A 27,740-nucleotide genomic window follows, 5' to 3' on the forward strand; every position below is an offset into this window, starting at 1 on the left:
CAAAAAGGAAGAACCTGGATATAAGAAAGTATTTTTCAAAGAAACCTGTAAGTCACTTAAAGTCAAGCTCACTCATAAAATGTGTCCGTCACAATAACGTTACAGGCTATGCTAGGCTTTGGCCCACATCAGTCTAAAACTGTATGTAACCACGAATAACGTGTTTTGGAAACTAACTGCACAACATGCAGCACTATTAGTTCTCTCAGTCTCAGAGCAGCATTTCTAATTTTGATTGAAAGTGTCAGAGAAAACAGCAGCCTCAAGTAAGCCAGGATATTAGTTTACAGAGGCTGTTAAAATGATATGTCTAAAGTTAAAATGTTGGTGACACAATAATTTCATCCTAATGGTCCTGACATATTCATAGGGTTAATTTTTTAGACAAAATATCATGAGATAGTCAGGATTTTGCAAATATTCCACCCTGTAGTGCAGTTTGCACAAATTGTTTTAAAAACTCACTCACCCTACAAACATTACTGATGAGTCAAGATCTGCACAAAGTGACAGAAACACTGAAGCAGCTCCACATTTTATTCTTATTGTCATGTATGTCCTATTTGTCAGGTGATAGAAAGTAATGGTGACACAAGATCACAGGTGAAATTGGATGATGACTTGTTGGTTCATTAGTGTATTTGAAGCACATGTGTGACTGCATGTATGTGGAATGTCTCACTGTTATTGATCAGGTGACAGAGGCAGCTCTGCCATGTTGTAGCTCAGAGGTGAAGAGGCGAGGTCACAGGTGACTGACTGATGAGTTGGTGCTATAGATTAACTAGTATTTATTATCATGACAACTGTTAGGCTGCTGATGTAAATTGATTCATTAGTGTATATTTGACAAAGAATCTGAATTGACATGTCTCACTTTTTATATGGCACGAATCAATTTTATCAGGTGGCAATATGTCCTAGTGCAGTCAGAGGGGAAGAGCCAGGGCCAAAGGTGAGGCACATCACGCACTTAATAATAATTTTAATCTGAGGATAAAACGCAGGTACTGAGGCTGAAAGAAGCTTCAGTGCTCTCAGAAGACTAAAAACATGGCTACGGTCAACAGTGACTCAAATGAGATTAAACAATGCTGCTGTGTGTCCACCAGGAGACACTGGACAGTATAGATGTAAAACCAATATGCCAGCAGTTTATCTCAGTTAACGAGAGGAGAAGGCCTGTGTTTGGCTCCTTCACATAGTCCACATTGAGTTGTTGTGTGGGACATGTCTGTTGTTCGTGTCTGTTGCTGTAACAGTAGTTCATGTTTAGAATAAAACATCCCAGCTCACTGATTTGATCGGGGCAATAGTGCCTAAAATGTTGCATAATTTTGCTGAGAGATCTTGTACTTTGTGGTAATCTGAGATGAGTAGTTTTATGGACAAAAACCAGCAGGTCATTCAGTGTTCCCTTAGTGCTAATGTATCAGAGATGTTGGTGCACTATAACTGAACTAATGTTGTTAAGTCCTTAAAGTCATATTCTTTTATTGTCATGACTGTATTTGAAGCTATTTTTATGTTTGTATGATACCTGATTTATATGAAATATGCCTGAAGTGAACTAAACTCTAAAATACTTAGTCAGTCATTTGTTTAATAGTAATTTAACATTATATAATTCACATATAAAACTATGAATTGTGATTTTAAATGGTTTAAAAGCATGCAGAATAGGATATGTAGGCAAGTATATTTCTCCTTTTTTATCAAGAAGCAAAGACAAAAAGGAAACAAAAAAGAAACAGGGCAGGGTTCGATGGTTGAATCATCTGTCCCCACCAATGCCAAAACCAAATCTACGCCCTTGGTTTGGATATGTGGTGAGAGGGAAACATGAAGATGAAACCAGGAGATGTCCTTACTGAATCATCAGAGTTGTGATGGAGAAACAGGTTTATCTTTTAGGTGACATGAATGAGTTGAAGGGAAGTTATGATCTGTTTCTGAGAGACAAATAACACCAGGATCCCTTTCTATGTAGCTGACAGCTGGTAACTGTGCAGGGGCGGATCTAGCAAAGTTTTGCCAGGGGGCCAGGTAGGGCATTAACAGGGAGAGGGGGGCACAAAGAAATACTTTCTTATTCTCATTTAAAATAATAATCTGAATCTTACAACCAAAGTTTTTACCTGATGTAAAACGTATAGAAATCGTATATATACCAACAAGACTGTACATCACTGTCACAACAGCGTTTGTTTTCATTCAAAGGCTTTATGGATTTTCCTGTAATACCTGGTGGGCCGGTCTCTAATCAAAATGCCCGGGCCGATTTTTTGTCCCAGTCCAGCCCTGTGCACGACACGCAGTAAATTAATCTGAGAAGGTGCATTAAAAAATAAATGGCCGGGCCAGCGGTGCGCATCGCAAATTAGCTCGCATAGACACATTAGTTGTACTGGTTCTTAATGACGGTATCTTAGCTAACAACCCCAACTACCAGATTCAACTTGTAATTGGCTAAAAATCACTTAGCCTACTGGTGAGAGGGACGTTGCTAGCTCTCAGTTTTTTCAAGCGATGTTGAAATTTCCACATTCCGACACTTCAAATGCTTCAGGAGCTCTCCGCTCAGCGCAGTAACTGTTAATATAGAGCATTATTAAATTTATTGCTAATGCAATTATATGGCACATTGACTTCTGAGGAAATTTTAGATAGCACTTGTCATCAAAAAGGTTGCCTACCCCTGGACTAGATGATGTTAGCACATGCTGTATGCTTTGTACACTGAACCCGCCTGGTGTAGAATGTCACAGAGGTTTGTCACTTAGGTTGTCATCACAGAAAGATGCCCTCGTATTGCTTACCACAAAATACCTGGCAACGTGCACATAGAAACCTCAGCATTTACCTTTTAAGGTAAAGCTCCTGAAACTGTTTTGTTTGCTGCATGTCTTCCATGCATAAACAAAACAGATTAAAGCGCTGATTAGCTAAAACGAGAGAGGAGCTATGGTGACGCTGTGTTGTGATAATTTAAAATGCCCTTGAGGAAGAGGTCAGGAGTTTAGTGTTCAGATGACCTCTGACATTAGATCGCTCAGGCTCTGTGACTTCTGAGAAATAAGAGGTCAGCGCTCCAGTTCTACGACACAAATTTCCCACAGGGCTTCATCTCTTCTAACGGTATGTACTATTTCTAAAGTTGCTTTTAAATGCTAGTTGCATGAGGAAGAAAAAAGGTCAAAGTGAACACATACCAACTTGGGTTGAGGGAGAAAGTTGTTGACCCTGGATATGCTCCACATGCCCTCGAGGTACTGCTGGGCTTGGATTGTGACGGTGCTCAGAGATCCAGGGAGCTGCCCTCCTGCCACTGTCACCTGGACACTGGTCTTTGGCCCTGAAGTGCTAGCTGCGTTCTGGGACCAGCTTGGTACCCCATGGCGCTCCCCTACTGGCAGGACAGAGTGGGGAGAGGGCTGACTTTTCGAGACTTGTTTTGTTTGGATGCTGGAGGACGACACAGTGAATCTAGAAGGCTGTGGTATAAAAGATGTTTTGGGCAAGGCAGCCATGTTGGAGCTGAAGGCCAAGACAGGAGCATGGAGTGTCTGCAAGGCCTCCTGCCTCAGTTGGTGGAGAGGTGTAGAGCAAACTTGGCAGCATCCAGGTTCATGATTCCCAGGAGTTTGGAGCTGCTCGAACAGGAAGGTTGCATACCCGGGGTCCTGCAGAGAAAAACAAGAAATGCACTTTAGCTCAAAGCACAGCATTCGGAACAGAAACACTTTGAAGGAAACATGTTTTTTCCAAAGCATAACCACATTACAATTTTTTGTATATATGTATTTACTGTGGTGTCAGTGGTCTGCTAGCAATGTGGTCCCTGACTGCCCTCTGAGACCCTTACTGAGCTTTTGCCGACTCCCTCTCTTGGATGATTGTTTGTTCTGAGTGGCCTCAGTGCAGAGGGCTACGGTAGAGGTGTGTTTTCAGTACCATTTGTTTGTTTCTCTGTCAGCGAGATTAGGGCTACACAAATACTACCAGGCTGAATTTCCTGAGACTTGATGAACAGACACAGCATGGGGAAAGGAAGAACCCATTAAATTGTGCTGCTTATCCAAATCACATTTAAAACTGCAAGATAAGGCATCAACCTTTGGTGGAGGATTACACCCTCTGCAAGTTCCCTTCTAGTTTAGATGCGCAGCCTGCATGCAACTTAAAACTGCTGATCCCCCCCCCCCCCCAAAATAAATCAGACATGAAGTAGAGTTTGCAGAAATTAGTGCTAAACTGAGAAATTAGTTAACATTTTCTACTTGTTAAAGACTTGTTAGATGCATGAAATAATGCATCAGCTCTACGCACTTTCACATTCTTGATTCTCAACATGAATTCAAAGTCAAATATTTGAATTCTGAAGTTTATACTTGTCCCAGAGAAAGTATTTGTTAACACGTTGGCCTGAAAAATAAAGACATTATCCCTGCAGCACTCTACAATGCTCAGAGGGATTAGCCGAGCATCCCACAGAGACATTCCTCGCATTAAAAAAGCACAAGTGAAATGTGGCTGCTATTTACTTTTTGCAGTTTTAAAAGAGAACACCACACAGACTTCAGCTTATTACTGCTTTTAGCGATGGTGTCCAGTAGAGCTTTGTCCTCTCACTTCCTCTCTAAGAAGGCTTCCTAGGGTTTCCATCGCTGTTTGCAAGAACTAACAAAAGTATAAAACAGCCTTGGGGACTCTGCGCCTAAAGCTATAAAATTTACATATAATAAGTGTCCCATTGTGAAAACATATGACAACCTACTCTCTGGGAAGCTGGAAGCATACAGACCTATCATAAGTAAAGGCATAGGAGGGGAAAGAATATAACTTTCTGTCTGTTTTAGTGAAACTAACCTTCACAGAAATATACACACACACCTACACACACAGAACTAGAGAGAGTCTCTTAAGAGGCATAAAGAGGCACTATAGGATTCTGCCCAGAGGAGTAGTGGCCTAAGACAGAAGCTCACAGCCCCTACATAAATGTTTATGAGACCTTTGCTCCTTAGAACCTCCGAGGTGATCAGGAGGAGTGAAGCTGCGGGGAAACAACAATCCGCTGCTCTAATGCAGTGCCACTTAATACAGCTAACCCAAGATGGGCCCAGAGACCAAAGAGGCAGGCAGAGGGACTCTAAATCTCCTCCCTATGAAAGCCACTCAATACACAGACTTTTAGATTACCTTTCCCTGCAAACAGCATTAATAGTATGATCACGCAACGTTCCAAGGCAACCTTCTGCAGCCTTACAAATAAAAACAGACTCTTTTCTGCCATATATTTCCTCTCATCTCATAAAGACACAAAAAGCAATATAGTTTAAGTCATGCTCAATCTATTCTTTGCTTTATTCTTTACCTAAAGCACAATCATGCAAGAGAACCATTCTGGTTAATGATCTGCTATATTGGCTGCTTACTTTGCACATGGACAAATGTGGGCAGGACACAAGCACAACTAAGAAATGCAGTCAGAATGTAGAAAATCCCATAAATCCGACTCTAAATGAGAACTCTGGGGTGACAACTGTCTATGGTTGATCAGCTGTCTATCAAATGGCTGTTGTACATCCCAATGAGAAAAGGATTTAAATGTGAGAAGCTTAAGATATATGAAATAGGATAGAGCTTTAAAAATGATATCTAATGCTCTTTGATCCTGACACGTGAACAATCCCGGCTGTTATGCTCAGACAGGATATTTATGCACAAGACAGGACAGTTCTGCTGAAATAAGATCAAACGGTCTACGACAAATTGGAGTGAAATATGAAAGCACCGCTGGCTGCCGTTTCCACAGTCTAGTCTGGGTTCATGTATACGCTTCTTAGACAGGAAATTGAACCAAAGTCATAACAAACCAACTCCACCCCTTAACCCTTTTACCTTTCGACCACTCCTTACCCACCTCAGGGTGCTGGTACATCGAAGAAATCAACACCACCCCCTACCCATCTCTCTCTCTCTCTCTCAGCGTGCATTGTTAGGTGTTGATTTAGGGGAGCTAATAAAAGGACACACAAAGCTGAGCACATCTGCTATTCAGTTAGGATTCTGGAGGTTAGAGAGCAGGCTTCTCCTGTAAAGCTGTCTGTAAGCTTTACGTATGCTCGTTGGAGTGAATAAAGGGTCAGGGCCAGAAGGCTTATGAGGTTGATGATGATGGGTATATGGAAGAGAATGATGTGGGTAGGTGGAAACACAAGGACAAATCCATATTTATGTGGTACATATTTCACACACAGATCAGAATTCAGGTTTGGATGTAAAAATATCTCAAGTCAGCTGAAAAGTGGCCATAGTTAGGCATCGAAATATTTCACCTACAGGTTTGTACCTTCACATTTAAGCAGTGTGAGAGCTTGTGGATAAGGATATCAGAGAAAACATGAAATGTATGATACATGAGCGCACCCACCCCCAAAGCCATATTGTTTCTTTTATTATCCATTTGATCTATTACTGACGGGTGCAACTGGCAGCGAGGAGTAGCGCTGCTGCAGAGAAGTCTGCAACGCTCTGCATCAACACAACTCAAACGCTCAAATCATTCTGGTTGGAGAAGAGGCATGGAAGCTACTTTGGGGCTGTTACCTCTTGGCCATTGTTACTGTGGGAGACGGTTTTGGTTTTTCAACCCAAGGCCTGTCCACTGAAAAATTAAGCAGCACAAGCAAGGATAAAAAGACAGTGAGGAGTGGGAGGAGGTAGGCCAGGGTTGCGGCCCTTGCCCGGAGGCTTGTGGGTGGCTGTGTTGGTTTACTGCCTGACAGCATGGATCTTTATTAAACTCTGGGGACAGATGCTGCAGCCTTATTATGGAAAGGAGCTGTGGTGAGCACACTAGAGAGAAGCCCTGCTTGTGGATTCAACCTTTCACAGCCCTTAGAGACATAAGTTTGTCTTTGTCCCTCACACTAACTGTGATGAAAAGCAGGGTAGCAGCAGCAGGAGCGATGAGCCACCCGGCTGACTAGCTCTCTGGGTTGATGGAGAGTGTCATCACAGACATCCCATGCCCAGAGGCTGATGGAAACAAGCTCAGCCGTAACCACTTATGGATGAGGCGACAGGGAGAAAGATGTGCATGATTTCACTCCTGTGTGTCCTCAGGGTAGAAGCAGAACTGGTCAAAGTCACACATAGGTTTTTCCTCAAATCACACCTCATTTACCTTGCCTTGTCAGAGCGCCTTCACTCTAACCAGACAAAGGAAAACTGCCATCTAACAGTTTCCGCATTCGGTCTCTGATGTGCTTCTCATGTGGAGCGCTGAGGCCAGATATTGCAGGCTGACTCAAATCAAGGGAAGGTCACAGTGATTTGAAATGCATGAGGCCCCTCGCTAGCCGAGACACTTTTAGGCACGCTCCATTGAAAGTAAAATACTCTGGGAAACTATATTTTCTATTCCAGTTGAGCTCAACAGATATTTCCCAGACATAAAAGCGCCCCGTGACCCTCTGCAGCTCCAGCAGAATAAAAACAAAGCAAAATTGTACCAACACGTATCGATGACGGAAAAAATAAAGTGGAAAGTTCTGACATTCGACAGCCAGCTGCCGGTCAGCTCATATCTGAACAGTTTTAGAGCTGCCAGCACTCGGTGGCATTCTGCTGTCGGTGATTTGCTTTAATACTCGTAACATCTGTGAAGTCATTCACTACTCCTAAGTCCTTTGTGTGCTCACCTCAAGCATCCATTAAACTGAAAGACCTGCCAGGTTAACTCTTAAATTCAGTTTAAGATTTCTACCTTGTTCTTTCAGGTTTTTATTTTATTATCCTGTGAACACTGGAAGCATTCCTAAATACGAGTCAGTACAATGTCGTGCTGCTTTATATCTGTCCTCTCACCGGCACCAGTCCTATTTACACATCACAATTCTTAAGTACTTCCTACTGACTTTCTTGTAAAATCAAGACCACACAGCAGCTGCCAAATCTAATGCCCTTTCAACTCCTGGCTTTCCCTTCCTCTCCTGCTCTGTAAGGATGTGACAGAGCCACGTCTGTTTACCCAGCCTGAGATAGTGTTGACCTAAACCACACATGGCCTCCTGAAACAGATTGCCCCCCCAATAAACCGCAGGAGCCCACTTCAGATCCCAGGTTGAGGACGAGAGCTTCCACCAAGCCCACTTTCCCACAGGTAGCACGGCTAAATCTGACAGCCATGTCGGAGAAAAACGAGCACAGCTGCTGGCCTTGCCCCGAGTGAGCACTGGGCATTAAGGCAGATTACATTCCCAGGATAAAAGCAACCACAGTGGTGTAATCCCTTTCTCGCCCTCCCCTCCGCTCCTTCTCAACTATCCCCACCACCTCCACTTCTACGACTCTACTCACATCCCCTGAAGGAGCGGAGACCCGGAAGGCCAGCGACTCTGATTAGATATCAGGTAGAGCTTTTAGTGCCACAGCATATCTAGGATACAGACCATTAAATTTAACCACTGCCTGCTCGGAGGCAGAGAAGACAATGACTCAGGATGTCACACTAGCATGCTATTTAACTCTGTGGGAACGCCTTTGGTAGAACACAAAATGGGACGGTTCAACAAATCACATCAAACAGATGCTTGTCCCCGTCTGCTGACTCGACAAGATTAAACAAACCTGTAATAAGGCTTTTCCCCCAAACAAGGCAACAGTATCTCCAGCAACAAAAGTACACTGTCATTACCTACCTGATAATACCACCTCAGACACACACACAAAAAGCATACACCAATACAGTAATGAAGTCATTCATCCTCTGTGGCTGTGTGAAAAACTCTGAATGCTTCATTTTTCAGCCGCTCTTCTGGGATTTTATTGGAGCACAATAGGATTCCATGAAATGATGATGAAATATCTCTGGTGGATCTCCAGCATTTCTCATGCGAAATCTGGCTTTTGTCTAAGCGCGGCTACATTTAGGCACATATCTCATTATCTGAGTTTAAGCTTTTTGTGAGAGATGCGGTTACAAAATCGATTCTGCTCTTGCCTTTCCGAAGCCGGGGTCTCACTGCTCCTCTTTCTCTTTGCCTCCTACTCTCGTGGGATTATCCCATATTTTAAGCTGAATAACTTCTATAAATCACAAGAACGCCTTGTGGTTTTATTAATGTAAAATGCCAAAGGAATGAATACCAATTAAGATATCTTGTAAGTCCGGGATTATTCATGTTCTAAATTACGATCTTTTAAACGTGATGTTGCAAAAAGTCGTTTCATTCTTGTATTCTACTGAGAAAAAAAAGATAGCTTTACATAATTCTCCAGCTATCGTGATGAAAAACTGCTTATAACAATGCCAAAAACAAAATTACAATGAACAAATGTCTCCCTATTGATATAAAACAGATTACCTTGTTTTGAAAAGTGCATCCAATTTTTGATCTTCAGTGCAGCCAAAATTTCCTGTATTGCACATCTGTTCAAGAAGAGCTTATGTGAGGAAGAGGCTGATGTCAGTCTGCCTGCCCTGTGTGATTTAATCCTTTCCTGCCTTGAACCGTCAGTGCACTGCTAACAGAAAATGCAAATAGGCTTTCCCCCTTAGTGACACTTTCAGCACCACCTGTCCACAATATCACAGAGATAGACTCTTTGATGAACGGACCCAAGATGGCAAATAATCTGCCACTGGAACGAGCACACAAGATAGCCTATAAAATGCAGTTTTTTGAGATCGTGGAGGTCTGGGTGGATTTCTTCCTTTGCTTGGGGATTACTCGGAGCACGTTACAGCTCATTGTACACTAGATCGCATCCGACAGATTCTCTGTCATCCAGAAAACCAGATGTCGCTGTCAATCAGTAATAAAAAGGACCACACATTGATCCAGAGGTTAAAAACAGATAGAGTGAGATGTAATCATTCATGACTGTGTGTTCCAAACCACCCTGTAACCATTAATGATGCCATATAATGATATGTCACTCCTCCATATGTTCGTCCCATTTATAGATGTGTAATATCATAAAAGGTTCACTAACCCCGTCTTTACATATGAAGGAGAAATGGGTGAAAACCGTCCGTTGATGTGTGTGTGTGTGTGTGTGTCTATATTTGCTGCCCCTTGTGTGTCTCTTTACACCACACCCATCCATCACTCCAGCCTTTCGCCACTTGGCCAGTTAATTACCTTTTCCTGTTCACTCACGCACATAAAGAAAACAAGCCCCTTTCAGACTGTTTGGACAGACTTCATTCTCCCTCGCCGCCCCCTTTCCAACATCTTTTTCTTCCTCTCTCCTCTGTGGACACAGGGCAGCCTTCACTGTCCAAGATCCGTCAAGCTTTCATCAGCTTTGGCCAGGGTCAGAGTGCCGGGGAGGGTCAAACTGAATTCAGCAGCGCTGCAGTGAGAGACTTTAACAGGTCTCCATAAGACATCCGGTAGTGAACGATCACTGCTTAAACTCAGCGGCAACTGATTTGAGTGCTGAGTGCACAGACAGAACAACATCGACCTCTGAAGGTTTCACATTCGTGGAAAAAGTATTTTTCAATTTAGCAGGATAAAACATTATATTTCTCACTCCCCTGCCCAGTGCTACAGCAGAGGCTGTCTGGCGGCGGCGGTGGCGGCAGCAGGGCTGCTTGCTATGCTGTCCTCGCCAGAGACGCAGTGAATTGTGTTTACGTATACCTGCACAAGCCATTGTGCACTTCTAATTAAAATGGCTGATTTTTTTGGCTCAGAGATGCTCTCAAGGTAGTTCCTCTTTTCCCCCAACCAGACTTGCCAAAATGAGTGTGTAATGAAAAATTCAACAGGCAAGCTGTAAAGGCAGAAGCCAGGTGTTGCTGTAAACTGCAGGTGAAAGCAAGGACAGAAGGGAGGAAGGTGAGATTAGAGGGAGAGGAAGAGGGTTAAAATAGTCTGGCAGCTACACAGAGTGCAGGGATAATGAAAAGTATATAAAAGTATATAAAAAAGGAAAATGCATAGGAAGGAATATCCCACTGCCTCCAATAGCAAATCTTTGTTTTATATACTGAATACACTTATACACTGTATAATCGATGCTTATCTGCTTTATATTTAATTCTTGTAACTAAGATGTTGAGAAAAATGCTAAAAGGCCCACATTATCCAGTAGCTTACAGCATGAGGCATATAACTCTTATACATTTAAAAAAGAGTGGAAATCTGAATTTATTCCATGCATTTGTAAAGTCCTCAACAGTGTGCAGGTCTGAACTTGTAATCAGTATTCCTAACGGTCCACTAAAGCTCGTTGTAAGATCTATTTTTGTCCAAGTACCTACTCTAAACTCTCACCACAGAGCACATGATCCTGATACAATAGTTCTCTCCAACAGTCCAAACCGCTACTTCACTTGTACTTCACTTCAAAATGCTTTTTTTTCTAAACATTTTTTCAGTCTAAACGCAGCGATGACAGCCACCTGCTTCTCCTCTGTCTGAACTGTCACACCAAGAGAGCTGCAGTCGCTGCAGTTATGTTGTACGGGGGGAACATTTTCATTTCGACTGGAAAACGAGCACTCCCAGGACCCCGCAGTTTATTTAGAGAGAAAAACAAACCTCTGCTAAAAGCTCACGGCAACTAATCTCCATCAGAGGGGTAAAGTGTGACAGCAGTGAACAGCCAGACGCGTGGAGTGCGCATATGAGTAGTTAATTATCAAAGAAAAAATGCAAAGGGAGTTGCTCATGCTCAAACAGAAGTAATTGCACACAGCATTTGATCAACATCCTCCAGATCGCATAATGGAAAAACTCTGGGACTAAACATCAACAACATAATTAAAATTAATCATTTTCAGATCAACATTTAAGTAGTTTTTTCATGCCAAGCAGCCCATTTAGAATGCATGAGGTATAACATATGGATCTCTGCACCTCATCTTATGTCCTCATTGCAATAGTTCGTCCCTCCTCTTTGGAGAAAATGCAAAGCTATACATACTCCTAGTGATATAAAAAGAAAGTGACGGGGAGTGATGACAAGGTGAAATGTTGAGCATCCTCCAACAATAATTCTGCCCACTTTCCCCTTAGAACGGACTGTACAGTAATTATGCTGGCAAGCTGCCATGTGGATAATTATTATTCATTTTTCCGTTCCTGAGTGTTTGTGAGTTTCGGTCTCCCTCCCCCTCTCTGTCTCCTCATAGACGGACTCTGTATCTTTGTATTGAGCCACAGTAACTGGTTACTGATGAGCGTGGCACTTTTGCGTTTGGCAGATATCTAAATTCTCAGCCAGTGCAGGATTATGTGAGCAACAGGCTAACCGATTAACATCACAAATGTGCAGGGAGTATAAAAAGAGCTAAAGGTGAGGCCGACATTTTTGCCTCGCTGAAGAACAAATCCCGAGCCAAGGTGAGCAGTGCTGAGCATTCCTGTCCCATCCGCTCCCAGTCTGCAGAGCATTATCTCAGAGAGTGACACGCTTTGTGTTTTCACGAAACTGCTGTGTGTCGGCAGAACAATGGAGCAGCAGAGATGCGAGAGGCGGAATCAGTCTGGCGCAACAGCCTCGTGTAGGTATGGCACAGAGAGAGGGGGGGGGAATACTAATTTATCATGAAAGATGTCATTACCATGCCAATGACTTCTCAGAGAGCACAATCATCGCTAATAATAGAAATTTAAACATCAGCGCAGGGCTTTCAGACAGGAAGTGGTGTGTTAATGGGAAACTGATGTGTGTTTATGAGAACTAGACACCAAACTAGACATTGGTGAGAGCACTGATAGAAGAAAACACAAAGATAAGCACTAACCAGTATCTGTTTTGTTTTGTTGTTTTTTTTTTTTTGGGGGGGGGGGGGTCTTGCTAATTGAGATGTCTAGACACATTCAGTTGAATCGCAGCAAGATAAGGAGGTAGGCGGAACTATCTCGGAGGAGCGTAGCACATACTAATCCACTTATTGAGTCTGAAGGATTTTCATTCACAAGCCTCGAAAATGCTTAGCTTATCAAAATTCTTTCACATGCACATTTTGCCACTTTGTTTTTCAGGAACAATAGCATCCTGCAAATGGCCTTATGGCCTACAACACTAAGCTACTCCGGCAGCTTCACTTAATATTAAAATGAGACGGTGAGGACGAGTTGAAGTGAAAGGCAATTTTAAACTATTTTTCAACCTTTTTGTCAATTTTATAGCATCCGTTTGAGTCAAAACACAGATTTAACATTATGTTAAGATGAACTCTGTAATCCTTTGAGATGCAATGAAGTTAAATTGAAACAAGACTTGTAGATGCAGGAAATAGTGAAGCTATTTGAAAGTATTACACAAGCTATTTTCACACATGTGTTGCAGCCTAATTTACTAAACATTGGAAGTGAATGTAAATGTCTTAGGACACCATAACACAAGATTGTGCCCACGCATGAACAGTGCAGGTAAATTTCCCGAGAATTCACAGCAATAAGAGGGCATCGTGTGTCCTGCCTCCTGCATCATCTACACAGGTGTCACCCCTTACCTAAACCAAATGCAGTAATTCAAGTTAGTAGGACCACATCAAACACAGAGAATCTTTTGCTGTGTGGTATGTTTGAAGTTCACATAATGCCAAAATGATTCTCCTGAAATTGTCTGGACTGAATGGCTTAGCTTGGTGCCAATCTAGCCTTTTGTCTGCATAACCAGGGACAAAACAAGTTACAAAACTGTCCTTATCATCATGTCTGGGATGTCAGCATGGGCGGACAAGGATATCGCTGCTGTCACTTCACATAATGAAATCAGTGGATAAACTTTTGAGTTGCTGGGGACTTTGTTGAATTCTCACTATGTCTCTAAAATTGTGCTCTTCACATTTTTAGGGGTGTTTTTTGTATGTAATGTCACAACACTGCAAATCTCAGTAAAAGCTTTGGAATTCAGCTAGAGTGAGACACTCACGATTCTTAAAGAAACAGTGGGAGAGTCGGCACAGTCTGCGTATTTTTGGCTCAAGGGCACAATGGCATAGATCTGAGTCCGTCTGTTTCCAAAGACACTAAGCGAGGTGAGAGGTGTTATACTGTCTATGGCAGAATGAATGTATCTGACCCTTTTTCATCCGCTTCCATTGAAAAATGAAAATATTTATGAATCGAGGAGAATGCAAAAGAGTCAATACACTCATGGTGCAAATTCATGCAAGTTTATTTTCATTTTGTGAAGTACACTGAAACAGTGGGACTTGGCAATTACATCATTTAAGACTGAATCAGATGTTACGTCAGTGTGTGCTTGAGCTACAAACACACAGAAACACACGCTCCCACATAAGTGGGTCTGGGGATGCAGAAGCATGCCCGGTCCATGCTCGGGGTTTGATTGCAGGGCTGAGGGGTCAAAGGGTAACTAATTGCGCGACTCATGGAGGTCAGCATTGGTGTGGCCTCCTGCCAAAGCACTGGAACACCACCTGAAGGTCTGTCAAGAAAGACAAATGAACTCCGACCCCCACTGCTGATGACATCGACCCCAGCCAGCGAGCGCACGCCACATCTTAATCTGGGTCTCGGAGACAGGGGCAGACGGCTGCCGCTGATCCAGATGTGACGTGACAAGGGCGCTACTGATGTTTTGTGTGTCTTTTTTTCAATAAGGAAGCACTCCTAGTGGGTCAATCCTTCATGTATAACTTAAAGAATTATTGTGGTTAGACTGGACACAAATTGAAAAACCCACTCGGTGTAACAATAGGATTCCTGTGCATGGAGCTGTTTCGCTTTTAGCAATGCCATAAAGAGCTAAACTTAGCCCTGCCATCAATTCCTGGAATGCCACAACGGCAACTCTCAGTTTTACATAGTGACTCATCAAAGTAGAGAGAGATGATTATCATTTTTCACCAGTCAGTAATTAGCTCACTCCCTAATCAGGTGTTTGTGCAGTACGCCTGTCCATACCTTCTTATTAAGCAATATCGATGCATGCACTGGAGCTTTTACCTGCCGTGCAATCAGCAGTAAGCCGCAGCCTGAACCACAGTGAATCTGCTGGAATGCACCCATTGTTGCTGTGTGTGTGCGTGCACGCGTGTGTGTGCCATCCTTTTGTAAAGAATTAACAAATAAGTGTGACGGATGGATAAATCACTTGACGAGCCCTGCCTGATGAAAAAGCCATTGTGATTGAGGTCTAGGGATCATCCAAAACAAAAAAAACAAAAAAAGAGCATCTCGCTTTCATGATTAACAGAATGTCGAAAAGGATTTCCCTTCTTAAACAGACATTACAATCATGTGAGGCTAATAGCCAAAAGGACACAACCAGATGGGACGTCTCCCTCTCTCCTGTGCTGCACTGTTTGAGAGACAAAAATGACCCAGACCTGTGTCAACAGCTGGGAAAAGCATCCCTGCTTTACGAAAGTGATAAAAATAACACTGAAGTACCCCACTGTGGGTTACGCCCAGAACAGGTCTGTTTTTCCTGGCCGGGAGGGTCACTGTCAGACAGAGCTGGACCTCCAGCCAACACACATCAAGGCGGCACTTTCCAAGCCTCCATTTTCGCCCCTCTCTTTTCCTGTTTTGACAGGAAACAGGAGATGATAACATAGTCGCACAAACAAGCAGAGATTGCCTCCGACCTGCTGCCGTGCTGTCCTCGTGTGGCAGCGAATGTCTGTTTTCTTTAGAGGGCCTCGTGTCCGAACATAGGAAAACATGCACTCGCTGTCTGGCGCGAGCGTGAGCATGAGCATGAGGCCGCCGTGACGCACGGGCTTTCGCGCGGGCACACCTGACACACACATCAAATTCACACCTGTCTTTACATCAAGCCTGAGTAACCTTTCCATAGCCTGGCACGGTGTCTTTTGTGCGCTGAGCACTTCCTCACAGGATCCCAGCGGCGTGCCAGCACAGCGTCACACAAAGAGCTGCAATAAAACAGACCACCAAAGTCACGGACACAAGACTGAAAGAGGAAAGATGAAAGCTGCGGTGGTCGCCACGGGGAACCAAACATACACGGAGGACGTGAGCAGAGGAGCAATGTCAATATCTGGCAGGGGGGGAAAGGGTAGGGAGGGGAGTGGCACTGGCGTTAGCAGGGTAGCTTTGAAGGCAAAGGGAGGTGAAGATGAGTAGCGTGAAGATGAGTAGCGTCTCCTGTCCGAGGCTCTTTTTGGAATGTGTGCCTTTTATGTTGTCAGGAAGCACACTGTGGTGAGACACAACAAGTGGAGTGATGGGGCCATTAGAGAAGGCTTTGTTGATGGTGTGAGAAGCTCAAAGGCACGGGACACTTTGATTGCCCTTTCTGATTCCCCTGTAGCCTTTGTTTACGAGCTAATTAAGCATTGTTCAACTGCTATAGCACCATGATGACTTTGAATGGTTACTGTAGGGCTTTTACAGCACCCCTAATAAGATAACCACTAACGTATAAAACACTTTCTGCTGCAATCTAGTGTGGGAACCAAACTCTATATGCATACGTTGTGTGCCTGAATGCCTGGCAATAGCTGAAAAAGAGAAAATGCATAAAAGAGAGGAAAACAGACACATCACGTGTAGTCCCACAGGTCAAATTCAGTTCAAATGTTACTGCTTCTTTGGGAGTTCAAGTGTACCCCAATTTCACCTCTCTCCTGGACATCACGACCCAAACAGATCCTCTCGCACAAAAGGGATGAAGACATAAACGCCCAGCGTGGGACAGTGAGGTTAAGGGTTCAGTGGCTGGACAGAAAAAGCAGGAGGAGGGCACCGTCTCGCTACATAGATGTGGTAATGACCGTGTGGCAGCAATGGAGTTTGTGGAAGATTGCTCACAGTAAATAAAGAGTAGAGGAGTGGATTTTGTGTAAGAAGGAATGCATTCACGTGGTGGTGAACAGGTACAGAGAGGTCAGAAAAAGCACAGGAAAAAGAAAAAATGGAGAGAGAAGTTCAAACTATCATTCCTAGCTAAATTAAATTTGTAAAAAGAGATGCGTTTGAGGTCAGGTCAGCATAGCTTAAACAGGATTGCTTAAATGTGAAACTAAAGATGGCAAAAACTGTAAATAAACAATAAAATGTAGTGTTTAACACCATCTAGCAGGCCCTCTGGCTGACTTTGAATGATATTAAAGCATGATCCTGCACTGTGAGTTCTGGCGTTTATGATCTCCTTGTTGCATCTCCTGAAAGACACAGGGGAGGGTTGAGCTGAACAGAGCAAAGGATCAGAGCGCGAAACACAACTACAGCATCCACTCCTGCTTCGAACAGTAAAACTTGGCAGGAATTTGCCAAGGCTACAAGTGCAGGTGCTCTCCCCAGGAGCTTCCCCCCTTTTCATCTGAGGAGGGACAGCATTTCCGCGTTGCACAGACATGTTCAAAGGTATTCCAGCAATGTTTTTTTTGTTTGATGCATAAATTTAGAGCGGTAAACAAAAAGCTGCCATCTATCATGTTGATTTAGAGGTGCCTGATAGAGGCACCGGGAGTGAACACTGCCAAAACAGCCACTGGCAAAGCGAATACAGCTGAGTACCTAAAAGACGGCACGTTAATGATGACAATTTCAGGCAACAAAACAACAGCATGTAGGAACAAAATATAAACTGAAAGCATCTCTGAATGAAAGTGATTTCAGAGTAGAAGAATCAGGGGTAGAAGCCGCTGTCAACTGAGAATGTGGCAAAGACACAATGCTATCGGTAAATCTACACACATATACAAACACTCACTTGATGACAAGTCCCTCCATAGGTTTTTGCCCATCATCAGCATGTTAGCTGGGCACTTACCTTTGAGTCTGCACTGTGAGGCCTCCCCGGCAAGTTCCCCGAAAAGCTAGGACGGCTCTGCTTTTATAGGTGGTACTGAACTGATACTGAGCAGCAAACGCAGAGGATGGAGAGGCAGTTTGGGACTCGTAAACAGAGAGGTTTAAATTTAAGTGCTCGACACACACGAAGGAGATAAAACAGCCCAGAGCTCTTCAGCAAAGAGAGTGACATCATAAAATAGAGCGGCCGTAACAAGAGGGGAAACATAAAGGACGGATCTATTAATGGGAGAGATGGTTCATAGGAGAAAGGCAGGGGAAGGTTTACTCCACGAGCATCTGCTGCTTGGGAGTAATGACAAGCTCGAGGTGGCACAGTTTATCAAGACAGTACATATCTGCTGATCTGAATATAAATCTAATTACCCTTCATTTTCTTTTTGTTTTTCCAACCAGTGACCTCTAAAGTGATTGTTATCGTGATACACTGTAGCTTATACATTAGCTCTTACTCTTTTCACTTTGCAGCCTGTTCAAAACACACTGCTACAGATTTCAAGCACTTTTTTCTTTATCTTTTTTATGATTTTTTCGTGGCTCATCGAGAAGAGATTAAAAAAAAGGTCTGCAATCACACTTTTGTGAGTTTGTCTAGCAGCAAAACATCATTGTCTTATATTAATGTCGATTTTACAAAACAAAATCAATAAAACTTTTTTTTTCACATTTTCCCAAAGTATAAAAGTCTAAGGAAAAGGACTTCAGCTGCCAATCACAGACAAACAACGCAGCTATTTTATGACTTTTTCAGTTGAAAATCCATTATGAAAATCCATACGGCTGCGATTGACCTTTTCGTTGTTCCGCCTGTTGAAAAATTCAGCGACAATTTTCCATTGGAATAAAAGCAACTTTGATGCCATTTGTCAAACGCAGGGCTATGCCATTTCCTTTCAAATGTCAGCAGACAAATTGCCAAGTCAGGTCATTTGATAATGAGAGAAAAGTCCAAATTGAAACACATTTCTTCTTTACTTTAGCTTCCTCTCACTACAGAAGGTTTACCTGCTTTGATGCTAAGCTGACATTATTGATATTCATATACATAATAATACTTAGATGCTTAATGGCATTTTAGACCCTGATATATAAGCTAGTGATAAAACACAAGGGGTAAAGAAAGCTCATCATAACTAACCCCAGCAAGTACTAGAGTAATGCTACTGGATGGTTACCTTCTCCATGACCACCACCAGGCCAGTGAAGATAAAACGCCGACAGTAATAAAGCAATCATAAATTGGTAGTAGTTAAGATCAGAAAGACGGATGCATTCAGCAGCAAACTGGAAAGGATGGAGGGACTCTGACTGTGCTTCATCTCTATCTTTTTTTCCTCTGGTACTTTCACGCACATTCACACATCATCAATACCCACGCTCATCCTCACACATGGGGCGGGACACTCAAGCGTGAAATGAACATGAGCAGCGTGAACTTTGACTGGTATCTTTTTTTTATATACCGCGCCAGGATTTATGGAGCACTATATACGTATCTGAATGAGCTCCTGACAATAAAGAATAGCCTAAAGCATAGCTGGGGAGTCCGGTGGAGATGAGTTAACACAAGCCATCTACAAGTCACACCACAACTCATCGCTATCCATCTGCTATTACACAAACACAAATAGAATCAGAGAGAGATGCATGCACACTATTGCTCTGACACATATGGGGAAATATGACATGACAGCAGACTGGTGCACTTACGGAGCAGCTGCAAACCGCAGCCACAGTTTACTACTCTTGGCCACTCAGGGGCTCCTCTGGGAATAAAAAGAAAGAAATATTACATTGCCCAAACAACAAACATGATTGCAGGCATGTTGCAGAGAGTAATTACTTTGCTTGGAGGTGCAGAAGAGTCTTTTAGGATTCCTTTAAATTCTCTAAACAAGCCAATTGTGGATAAAAATTACCCGTTTTTAAAAAAAAAATGTAATATGTAAAGTGACACGTCCTGATTAGTGATCTCTAAGCTTCTTATTCACTTGCTTCTGTAGCATCTAACTCTTCGAGTGGCTAAATATTCCCAATGAGGCCACACACTGGCAACTTCATGAACTGGAAGGTGAGAAGTAGATGCTCCATTAACATCTTGCAAAGAGGAAAACAAACAAGGCAATGTCAAGTCTAACTCAGGCAGCATACTCAACTGATCCACTGTTTGCTGTCAGCAAGAGAGCCACGCCCAAAACAGCCCTGAGTTTGCTGTCTGCACATCCATCTTGGCAAGGATACACAGTGCTGGCATTCTCTTTCAGCACATTGCTATAAGCCAGGCGATTTGTCTGCTACCACAAGGCCTTCTGTCAATTGAGTGCGTTTTATGGAGCCAGCAGGAGATTACCTCCAACTCAGTGCTCCTCAGTGTCTGTGTACCATGTTGAAAATTTATCTCAACAACTATGTTTTTTCTGCCTCCCAATACTCTGAATCAGACTCAATAATGGAGTGCAGTCTGCCCGGATTGTGTACATCTCACTTCAACATGACATATGGATCCAAGCGCCAGGAGTACCAAGAGCGCGTGAAACAAACACACACGTGCAATTTTCTTTTTCACGCTCATATTTACGCACGCGCACCTCACCCTAAATGAACAAGTCAAACTGATTAATTCCCACTGGTTAGACTTCTTGTTGCATTCGTGTTCGTTGTTCACTGACATTTCTGCCTTTGTTGTTCTGTTCTCATGCTCTGCAGACCTGTGCCGTGCCGTAACACATTGGCCTGTCAGCCTAGACTGCAAATCCATTGTTTCATTTCAGTCTGGCTCATTGTAACACATGATCCTTCACCAAATAGCAGCAAACCCATTCAGACACATGTTATTATGTATGGCAATTATTTTTCAAACCCACTAAGAATAAGAAGCCGACATGGGATATAGGTGTTGTCACAGTCGGAGCATTACAGGGTGCTTTGATTCAGCTTAATCCTGTAAAGATGACTGATCATAAAATAAATGGGATACTAGCGTAGTAAAGTAAACATGTATCTGTGAACAACTGTTGACAGACATTTTAAATATTACTGCACTTAATTAACATCCAATCAAAAACTCAGAGAAGTACAAAGTATTTAGATTCCAGGGGACATATGTTTATTCACATTTTTTGAGATATAAAGACCATCTCTGTTTCCCTCTCATTAATTTCAATTACTCATGCCACTACAGACAGGTTAGCTTGGCAAAGCGACTGGAGCAGGTGGAAACAGCTATTATTCTATCCAGTTTTTAAAAATTGTTACTCCTGTCAAACATTGCCTTGTCATTTTTTTACACTTTTCCTTTCTTGTAGATAAAATAAATGAGATGCATGTTCATTTGTCACCTGCTATTTTCAGGTGATTGTGTTATGCCAAGATGCAAACGGTTTGCAGCTTTATATCTAACATGTCAGTCATAAGAAGGGCACATTCACCTTTAACTCCTTGCAAGATAATAAATTAAGAAGTGTCAGGAAAAGTGAGGTTTCCTGCTTTTTATTAAAAAAGAGAATTTGTATTTAGTCAGCATATTAGCCCATGATTAAGGACACAAGATTCATGTTAGGACAATAAAGTGACTATCTGGTGAGGCCAGGACCAAAGGTCAAAACTGATGGTGCTGCGATTCTTGGTTTCCAGGTATGCCACAGCCAGAGAAAGCTCTTTTTGAGTCATTTAAGGTGATCTTTTATAAATAGTGACAAAACTATGACCAGCCAAAACCTTCAAACATGACAGCTGAAATGCCGTTAATAGAGGCGTGCAATGATTTTTAAATTAACTCTCGTTACTGTTAATAACGCATATTCCCCTGCCGATAATGAAATGATTTTACAGCTGCAGAAGCCTGGTAGTTGCTTTTACTCATACAGAAGATGGGTTAGAAACAAAAAGATTCAGATAATGTATTAAACACTGACATAAAATTTTAGTTCCAAGATTTATTCTTGCCTGCTTAATTTGACCTAATACCTTGACAGCAATGACTTCAGTTTAGATACAGTGATCTGCTACTTGTGAGACAGAGCTGCTCTTGTCTACATTTCTATCTCTTTCTAAATGCAAAGCTCACTTATTGGGAGTGTATATTTACAGTGAAGATCTAAGATGGAAAGAGATAACTGGAAGCAGCAGGGTAAATCCCCACATCTAAACAGCTCTAAAAAGCTTTGCTCACCTTGACAGGTAACTGTGGGAACATCTGCACGGCTCTCTGTAGACACCGCAATGGCATGCAGTAGCAGCAGAAAGGGCCAGATGGCCGAAGGAGGACACATTCAAGCAAATATGTGTGTGTGCCTGCTTGTGTGCGTACATTATGCGTGTATGTGTGTTAGTGGGCATCTGCTGGGGAGCCTCAGTCAGCTCCTGTTTCATCTTGCTCCCCTGAGCAAGGAGTGACATGCAGACTTGAGGAATGGAAGTTCCAGGTGGAGAATTCCGCAACCTCCTCCAACAGATTCCTGCGGTCTCCTCCTGATGAAAGGTGATGAGCATCAGCCTCACTGCAGCTCACTTTCCATCCAGACCCTTCAGACGTTGAATCTGTGCACCTTGAACCCATTTTCTGCTCTCTGCCTCATACCAATTTACCCTTGCAATTGTGATAAGTGGCAGACTGGCCAGCGACAATTGGGGTCAATTCACTTTCAGCTCACTAAATTAAAGATGTAAAATGAAACTGCAGCAGACACAGTGAAGATGTGGCCTTCATTCCAGAGTTGCCTGGAGGTTAAAAAATAAGGTTTGTGGCCAGTAAAAGTGCTCTGAAAGCAGGACCAGCTGTGAAAATCTGGAAGCAAGAAAGTGAATGAGAAATTCTTTACACTCCTTTAACTACTGACAGAGTTGTTCCACTGTTCAAATTTAAAGGGCTCTGGGAGCACTGGGCAGTTCAGAAGTATAGATGAAGATGAATAACAGGCTGAAAAATAATGGAGATGAAGGTTTTTGGAGGAGGTTTTTTCAAGGCAATTAAATTCCTGCAGCGCTCACAGTACTAACTTTGTGCTTTGTTCCACTGAGAAAAGAAAAAGGCGCCTGTCAATTCGGGGTGTCTCAGACAAATTTCGGTCTATACTGAAAAAGTATTGCCATTCCCGCAACACCCAGCACTGGATAAATGAAGCTGTGGGGATTGGGTAAAACGGCAGTACACAACTGCATGCTGCTGAGGCTCCCATATATAGTACAGCATGGTACCAGCATGACTGATGTCTATGGTCTCTGCACCACTTGACACCAGATTATTGCCCTACAGTTTAATACAGCCACATGCCATAAAGCAGAAGTCACACCGCATGCAGGGATAAAGCAAGAGCACAGCTCAGCTCAGAGTCTCTTCTATTCTCCTGCCTCGTCTCTCATCTCCTCCCAGGCCCGTTGCAGTGCTCGCACTGCTGAACAGCCGCACAGGCACACACATACACGTATCAGCGAGGGCCTCGGGGGCTCAGGTGCTTAGAGGTGAATAGAATAATATGGCCATGCTCTGTTTTAAGTCTACGTCAGTTTGGGTTTTCGTTCTGTCCTCTGTCGTCTGCCCTCCTACAGCGAAGCTGCAGTGTGCTCTTGTTCCTGCACAGATCAGCTCCTTGAAACCTTAACCCACCATAAAAGCTGAGAGAAGTGACAGAAATGTCAGAGGGCAGTCAACAAAGGAGAGGTAACGGGAACCAGGCCTGCAGAGCTGCAGTCATTTACCCATTTCTCGCCTATATGTTTTGGACACTTTTAAACACACGCTCGCTTGTGCAAAATAGCAAAATATCATTCCTGAATCCTTAGCTGTGTATTCTGCCTCACCTATCTCTGGTCATCATAAATCAAAGACAAACATGCTCAGAACATGCTATGCCAGTGACTGTTTGGCCTGGAAACATTTGTTGGATGACATAAGGTTGATTAATTTCCTTTCTGTAGTGTTTCGGGAAATAAAACCTGATCCGAGACAGTTATATGGATTCACTAACGAGGCTGCATTTTAAATGGATCGAGGGTCAAATAAGGAGCAAAGCAGGAACAAATCAAACATGAATCCCAGTGAGTCATTTGTGAAAATTACCGTTCCTGTAATTTATGAATTCATCATGAAAAACCTGGCAAAAAGGCCTCGTGGTTCAAATTAATTTGTGCAGCCACATTCATAGTCACATTCACTCACCCTATCCATAATAGGCTGGAACACATTGTGCATATATCAGCAGTGCATTGTATTCTTGATTAGCTTGTGGTTTGCTCTCTATCAGCAAGATTTAACTTGATTCACTTGCTCATTATACTTTGATCTGTATGGTGGCCGGGGCAGAGGTCAGTGTCTCACTTCCCTCATGGCAGAGGTGAGGCCTGGCTGCAATAAAAAACACCAACAGTTCAGCTTAATTCCAAATCTTTAAACCCTCACAGGCCCGCAGGACATTCTCTGTTAAGCAGTCAGCACACTCGTGCACTCCACAAGGTCCAAGGCTGGTTTTTACATTCATAGGCATCTTTATTTATGATTTTCTGTCAGCACTGACCTGCAGTGAAACCTCAGTGCAATGGTTTGGAAAATGGAAATATTTAAAATACGTCCACAACTCAAAATTTATATTATCAGTAAAAGTACAAAAGTCATAGACATCATTTGCAAATAACAGTTTTCATATTTGATCTTAAAAATAGTTTAATGGTTTTGCAGATGCACTTAGTCCCTTTCTTACTGAAAGCTAGGTGGAAATTGATACCTCACCTCTCCATATGGTGCTAAGCTTTAGCCGAAAGCTGGCTAATTTAGCTTGCAGTAAGAAATTAACAGGTTTCTTTGAAACTGAGATTCAAGCAATCGTTTTACTTTGTGGCATACCTCACCTAACTGCTGTGTCCAGCCACAATAAGCATGCTAGAATTAGGAAATCCAGACTCTCTGCTGTTCTCTAGTCAAGGCATTCATTATTGTAGGTTTTAATTATGCAAATTAAGCAATTGAAGTGCCTTGATTAAATAGAGTCTGGTGGTTGTCAGTGTCTCTTCTTTTTTTTTACCTGTCCTTTCAGGAAAGGGCACTTTTCCACGAGACTTTTCATTATCTTCTCTCTGAATAACATAAAATGTGTCAAGGCAGTTAAAATGTAGGGGTAGTAGCTCGAGGACCCAATTTCAGAAAAGTTAATTTAGGCTTGACCCCCTTAGCGTGATGTCATAAAATGGTTATAATCAGAAATTCATTGTAAATGTTATGCAAAAATCGTTGCTGCTGCTGCTTTGTTGAACATTCAAAGCAAGTGGACTGTGCACAAAAACATCACTGCATTGCTGCAATTGTCCACTTACACCACTGGGCTCCACAGAGCCACAATAAACAACAGCGTGGAGGGGAGAAGGGCTTTACTTCCCTGAGTTTCTTGTTCCTTTAGACCCAAACAGGAAAATGCAAAAGCTGTCTGGACTTCAATGTGTGTTAAAAGTTAGCTTTCCCTCCAGTCGCTTCATGTCTGAAAGCACATTCACTTGACCCAAACACTTTTCCTTGAATTTTTATCTACTCACTACTACTACTGTATTCAAACAATAAGTCTACAGCAGAGAAGGGGGGGGAGGGATGCCTGGGGACCAAGCTGACTTCCTCCTCTCAAAAACGGGACGGCGGGCGGATGGGGAGGGAGGGGAAGTGTGACCTCAGTAAACAGTCTCCGCACTCATTTTTCCCATGACGGCCGCAGACACAACACTGGCTGAACTCTAGCAGGTATCCCAGCAGGCCACCTGAATAACCGTGTTGACCTTCTTCCCTCCATGGAGGAAGTAATTTGGAAGCGATCATCCATAACTGCATCCATCCTATGAGGCCCAACAGGTGAGCAGCTCAAACTCACAAAGACAATGGTTTTATTATCCTTCACCTAGGGGAAACCTATACCATAACGCTGGTACAATAACAGCACCCTGCCATCACTGTTTGCCACCCCGGAATTAAGGCGCAATTTAGCCATCAACAAGAGCAAAATACGGGGCAGAGGGGAAGTCTTCGTCTCTTTCTTCAGCCCAGAGCACCTGTTGAAGGCCACAAAGTACTGCTGGAGGGTCCCACACTAAAAAAGGGGAGGTCAGTTCCCAGGGCAGATAATAATAGTTAGGGTTTGGCTAATGTGTGGACTTAACCTGAAACCTGACTATAGATCTGATACACTCAAAACCACCTTTAAAGATTAGACCACACATACAGGTGATTCAAACCGGAGCACAGGTGCTGTCCAAATGTTTCCTTCTCCCTTATGTATTCTGTTCCTGTATGAACATCAGGTGCAGGCGTATTCAGGGTGAACCTTGTAGAGCAGTAATCCAATCTAACTTTGAGACTTTCCCTCTAAAATGGTACAACAAAGGAGAACCGACCCTGGGGCAAAAACCAGCGCGCCACAACAACAGTGGTCTCAGGGCCTATATTTAACAGCGGTGGGAATTGAGGGAGCAGCAACACAGGAACACTTTCAATGCACAGCGAAGGTCGACTGGGACTTAACTTCCTCCTCAGTCTCCAACGTGAGCGGGGCCTGCTTGTTTCGGCCCCTTCGACCCCCCCACACCCAACAGCAAAATAAAAAGATAAGCATTGTTTAGCCAAACAATAGGCCACTTTCAAAGTCTCAAAAGCTTCCATTTTCACTTCCAGAGCCAGCATTTTGAAGTCAAGTATAGCAATAAACAACTTTGCAAGTGGACTGTGAGAGCTTTCTTGGTGAAACATTAGCTGGATCTAATTTCACTGTTCATGTTTCAATGCGAAGAGCAGGTGCAGGTGGACACAAGCATCACTACAGAGCTCCTATCACTATTCTGTGGTAATAGTTACTATAATTTGCTTGCTTGATGGCTTTTTATGAAAATTTTACCATGAATTACTGTAAAGCAGAAGTGCAACTTGGGTGATCACAGTACTTTTCAATGCAAACAAAAAAAGTTAAAATGTGAGCGACAGAATGTGCTAAAAGATTTCAAAGATTACAAATTATAACACCAACCTTCAGTGAATTCTGGTCAGCCAGAGCTAGCGCTTGTTTCTTCAGCTCTGAGACTTTCTTCTGGCAACTTTGGCAAAAGCCTCCCTTCTCCTCCGACTCGGAGATGGGAGCCGACCCGGCGCCCTCAGGAGGAGGTCGGCTGCTCCATTGCGCTTCCTCCGCGGAGTGAAGTCTTTTCCTGGGGGTCGCGGGAGAGTCTCCACCCGGACATCCCTCCACCTTCGGAACAAGCAAAGGTTTGGTTAACTTTTGAGGTTTCAAAAAAGAGTAGTTTGCACTTAAAAAGCGTCCAACTGTGACGGTGAAACTGTTTTGCCTGTACCTTGACAACCCGTTTGAATACAGAGCACCTGAAGTGCGCACCTCACAAAAGCTGATGTAAATAAAAACAATGCAAACTGTATTTAAGAATAAGCAAATTAGTTTTTTTTACACGTAATCCTGTGCAGGGAGACACTTACAGTGAACACGCGGTTGTCATGGTCTCCACCATCAAAAGCTGAACTGCCCCAAGAGGAGCTCATTCTCCCAACTCAAGGTTGCACCTTCAGGAGAACGTCTTGAAACTCACGGATACTGTGGCTGAAAAATGTGAGACCGAGCCATAGGCTGCACCGAAGACCGGACTGAAGGTTATCAGTCATCTGTCACATCGCACCGGACCGGTGGCGACTGGGCGAAGGCAACTTGTGAGTGCGCCCCATGAAGCTCCAAAGTTGTGGAGGAGTTTTGGTACAGGAGGGCACTCAGCCGTGCGCAGGAGGCGGTGTTACTCTCCGAATGGGAGGGATAAAGAAACTTCCCTGCTCATGCGGCAATCGAGTTGTCTGTGAAGTGAACCATTATCGAATATTATACTAATTTAACTGCATAAAAACGTTTCCACTATTTCTTTATTAAAAATCTCAGTAGTTTCTCTCTCAGCTTGCTCTCTTCAGTTTATCACACGCGGATTTAAATA

The 27,740-nt window shown here is 43.1% G+C and overlaps 1 protein-coding gene across 4 annotated transcripts in view; it reads right to left on the reverse strand.

The window, feature by feature from the left end:
* The window catches only part of kif26ab (kinesin family member 26Ab), a 67,283-nt gene that overhangs the window by 37,997 nt on the left and 1,546 nt on the right, over window positions 1-27,740 (reverse strand). Inside the window, exons 1-3 of one of the 4 annotated variants that reach the window (XM_085392561.1) lie at window positions 27,241-27,514; window positions 26,780-26,998; window positions 3,213-3,683 (exon numbers count right to left, since the gene is read on the reverse strand). In XM_085392561.1, coding sequence (XP_085248687.1) covers window positions 3,213-3,683; window positions 26,780-26,998; window positions 27,241-27,303 — 753 coding nt within the window. In that variant the 5' untranslated portion in view covers window positions 27,304-27,514. Of the gene's footprint in view, window positions 1-3,212; window positions 3,684-3,808; window positions 3,857-9,374; window positions 9,520-26,779; window positions 26,999-27,240; window positions 27,515-27,740 lie in introns of those variants that run through there. The other 3 variants (XM_085392560.1, XM_085392562.1, XM_085392563.1) reach the window with 3 other exon arrangements.

The sequence above is a fragment of the Rhamphochromis longiceps genome, linkage group LG19 (genome assembly GCF_057381845.1).
Source record: "Rhamphochromis longiceps isolate RC_006_pf linkage group LG19, R_longiceps_female_GT1.1, whole genome shotgun sequence".
In the NCBI taxonomy this organism is placed as follows: Eukaryota; Metazoa; Chordata; class Actinopteri; order Cichliformes; family Cichlidae; genus Rhamphochromis; species Rhamphochromis longiceps.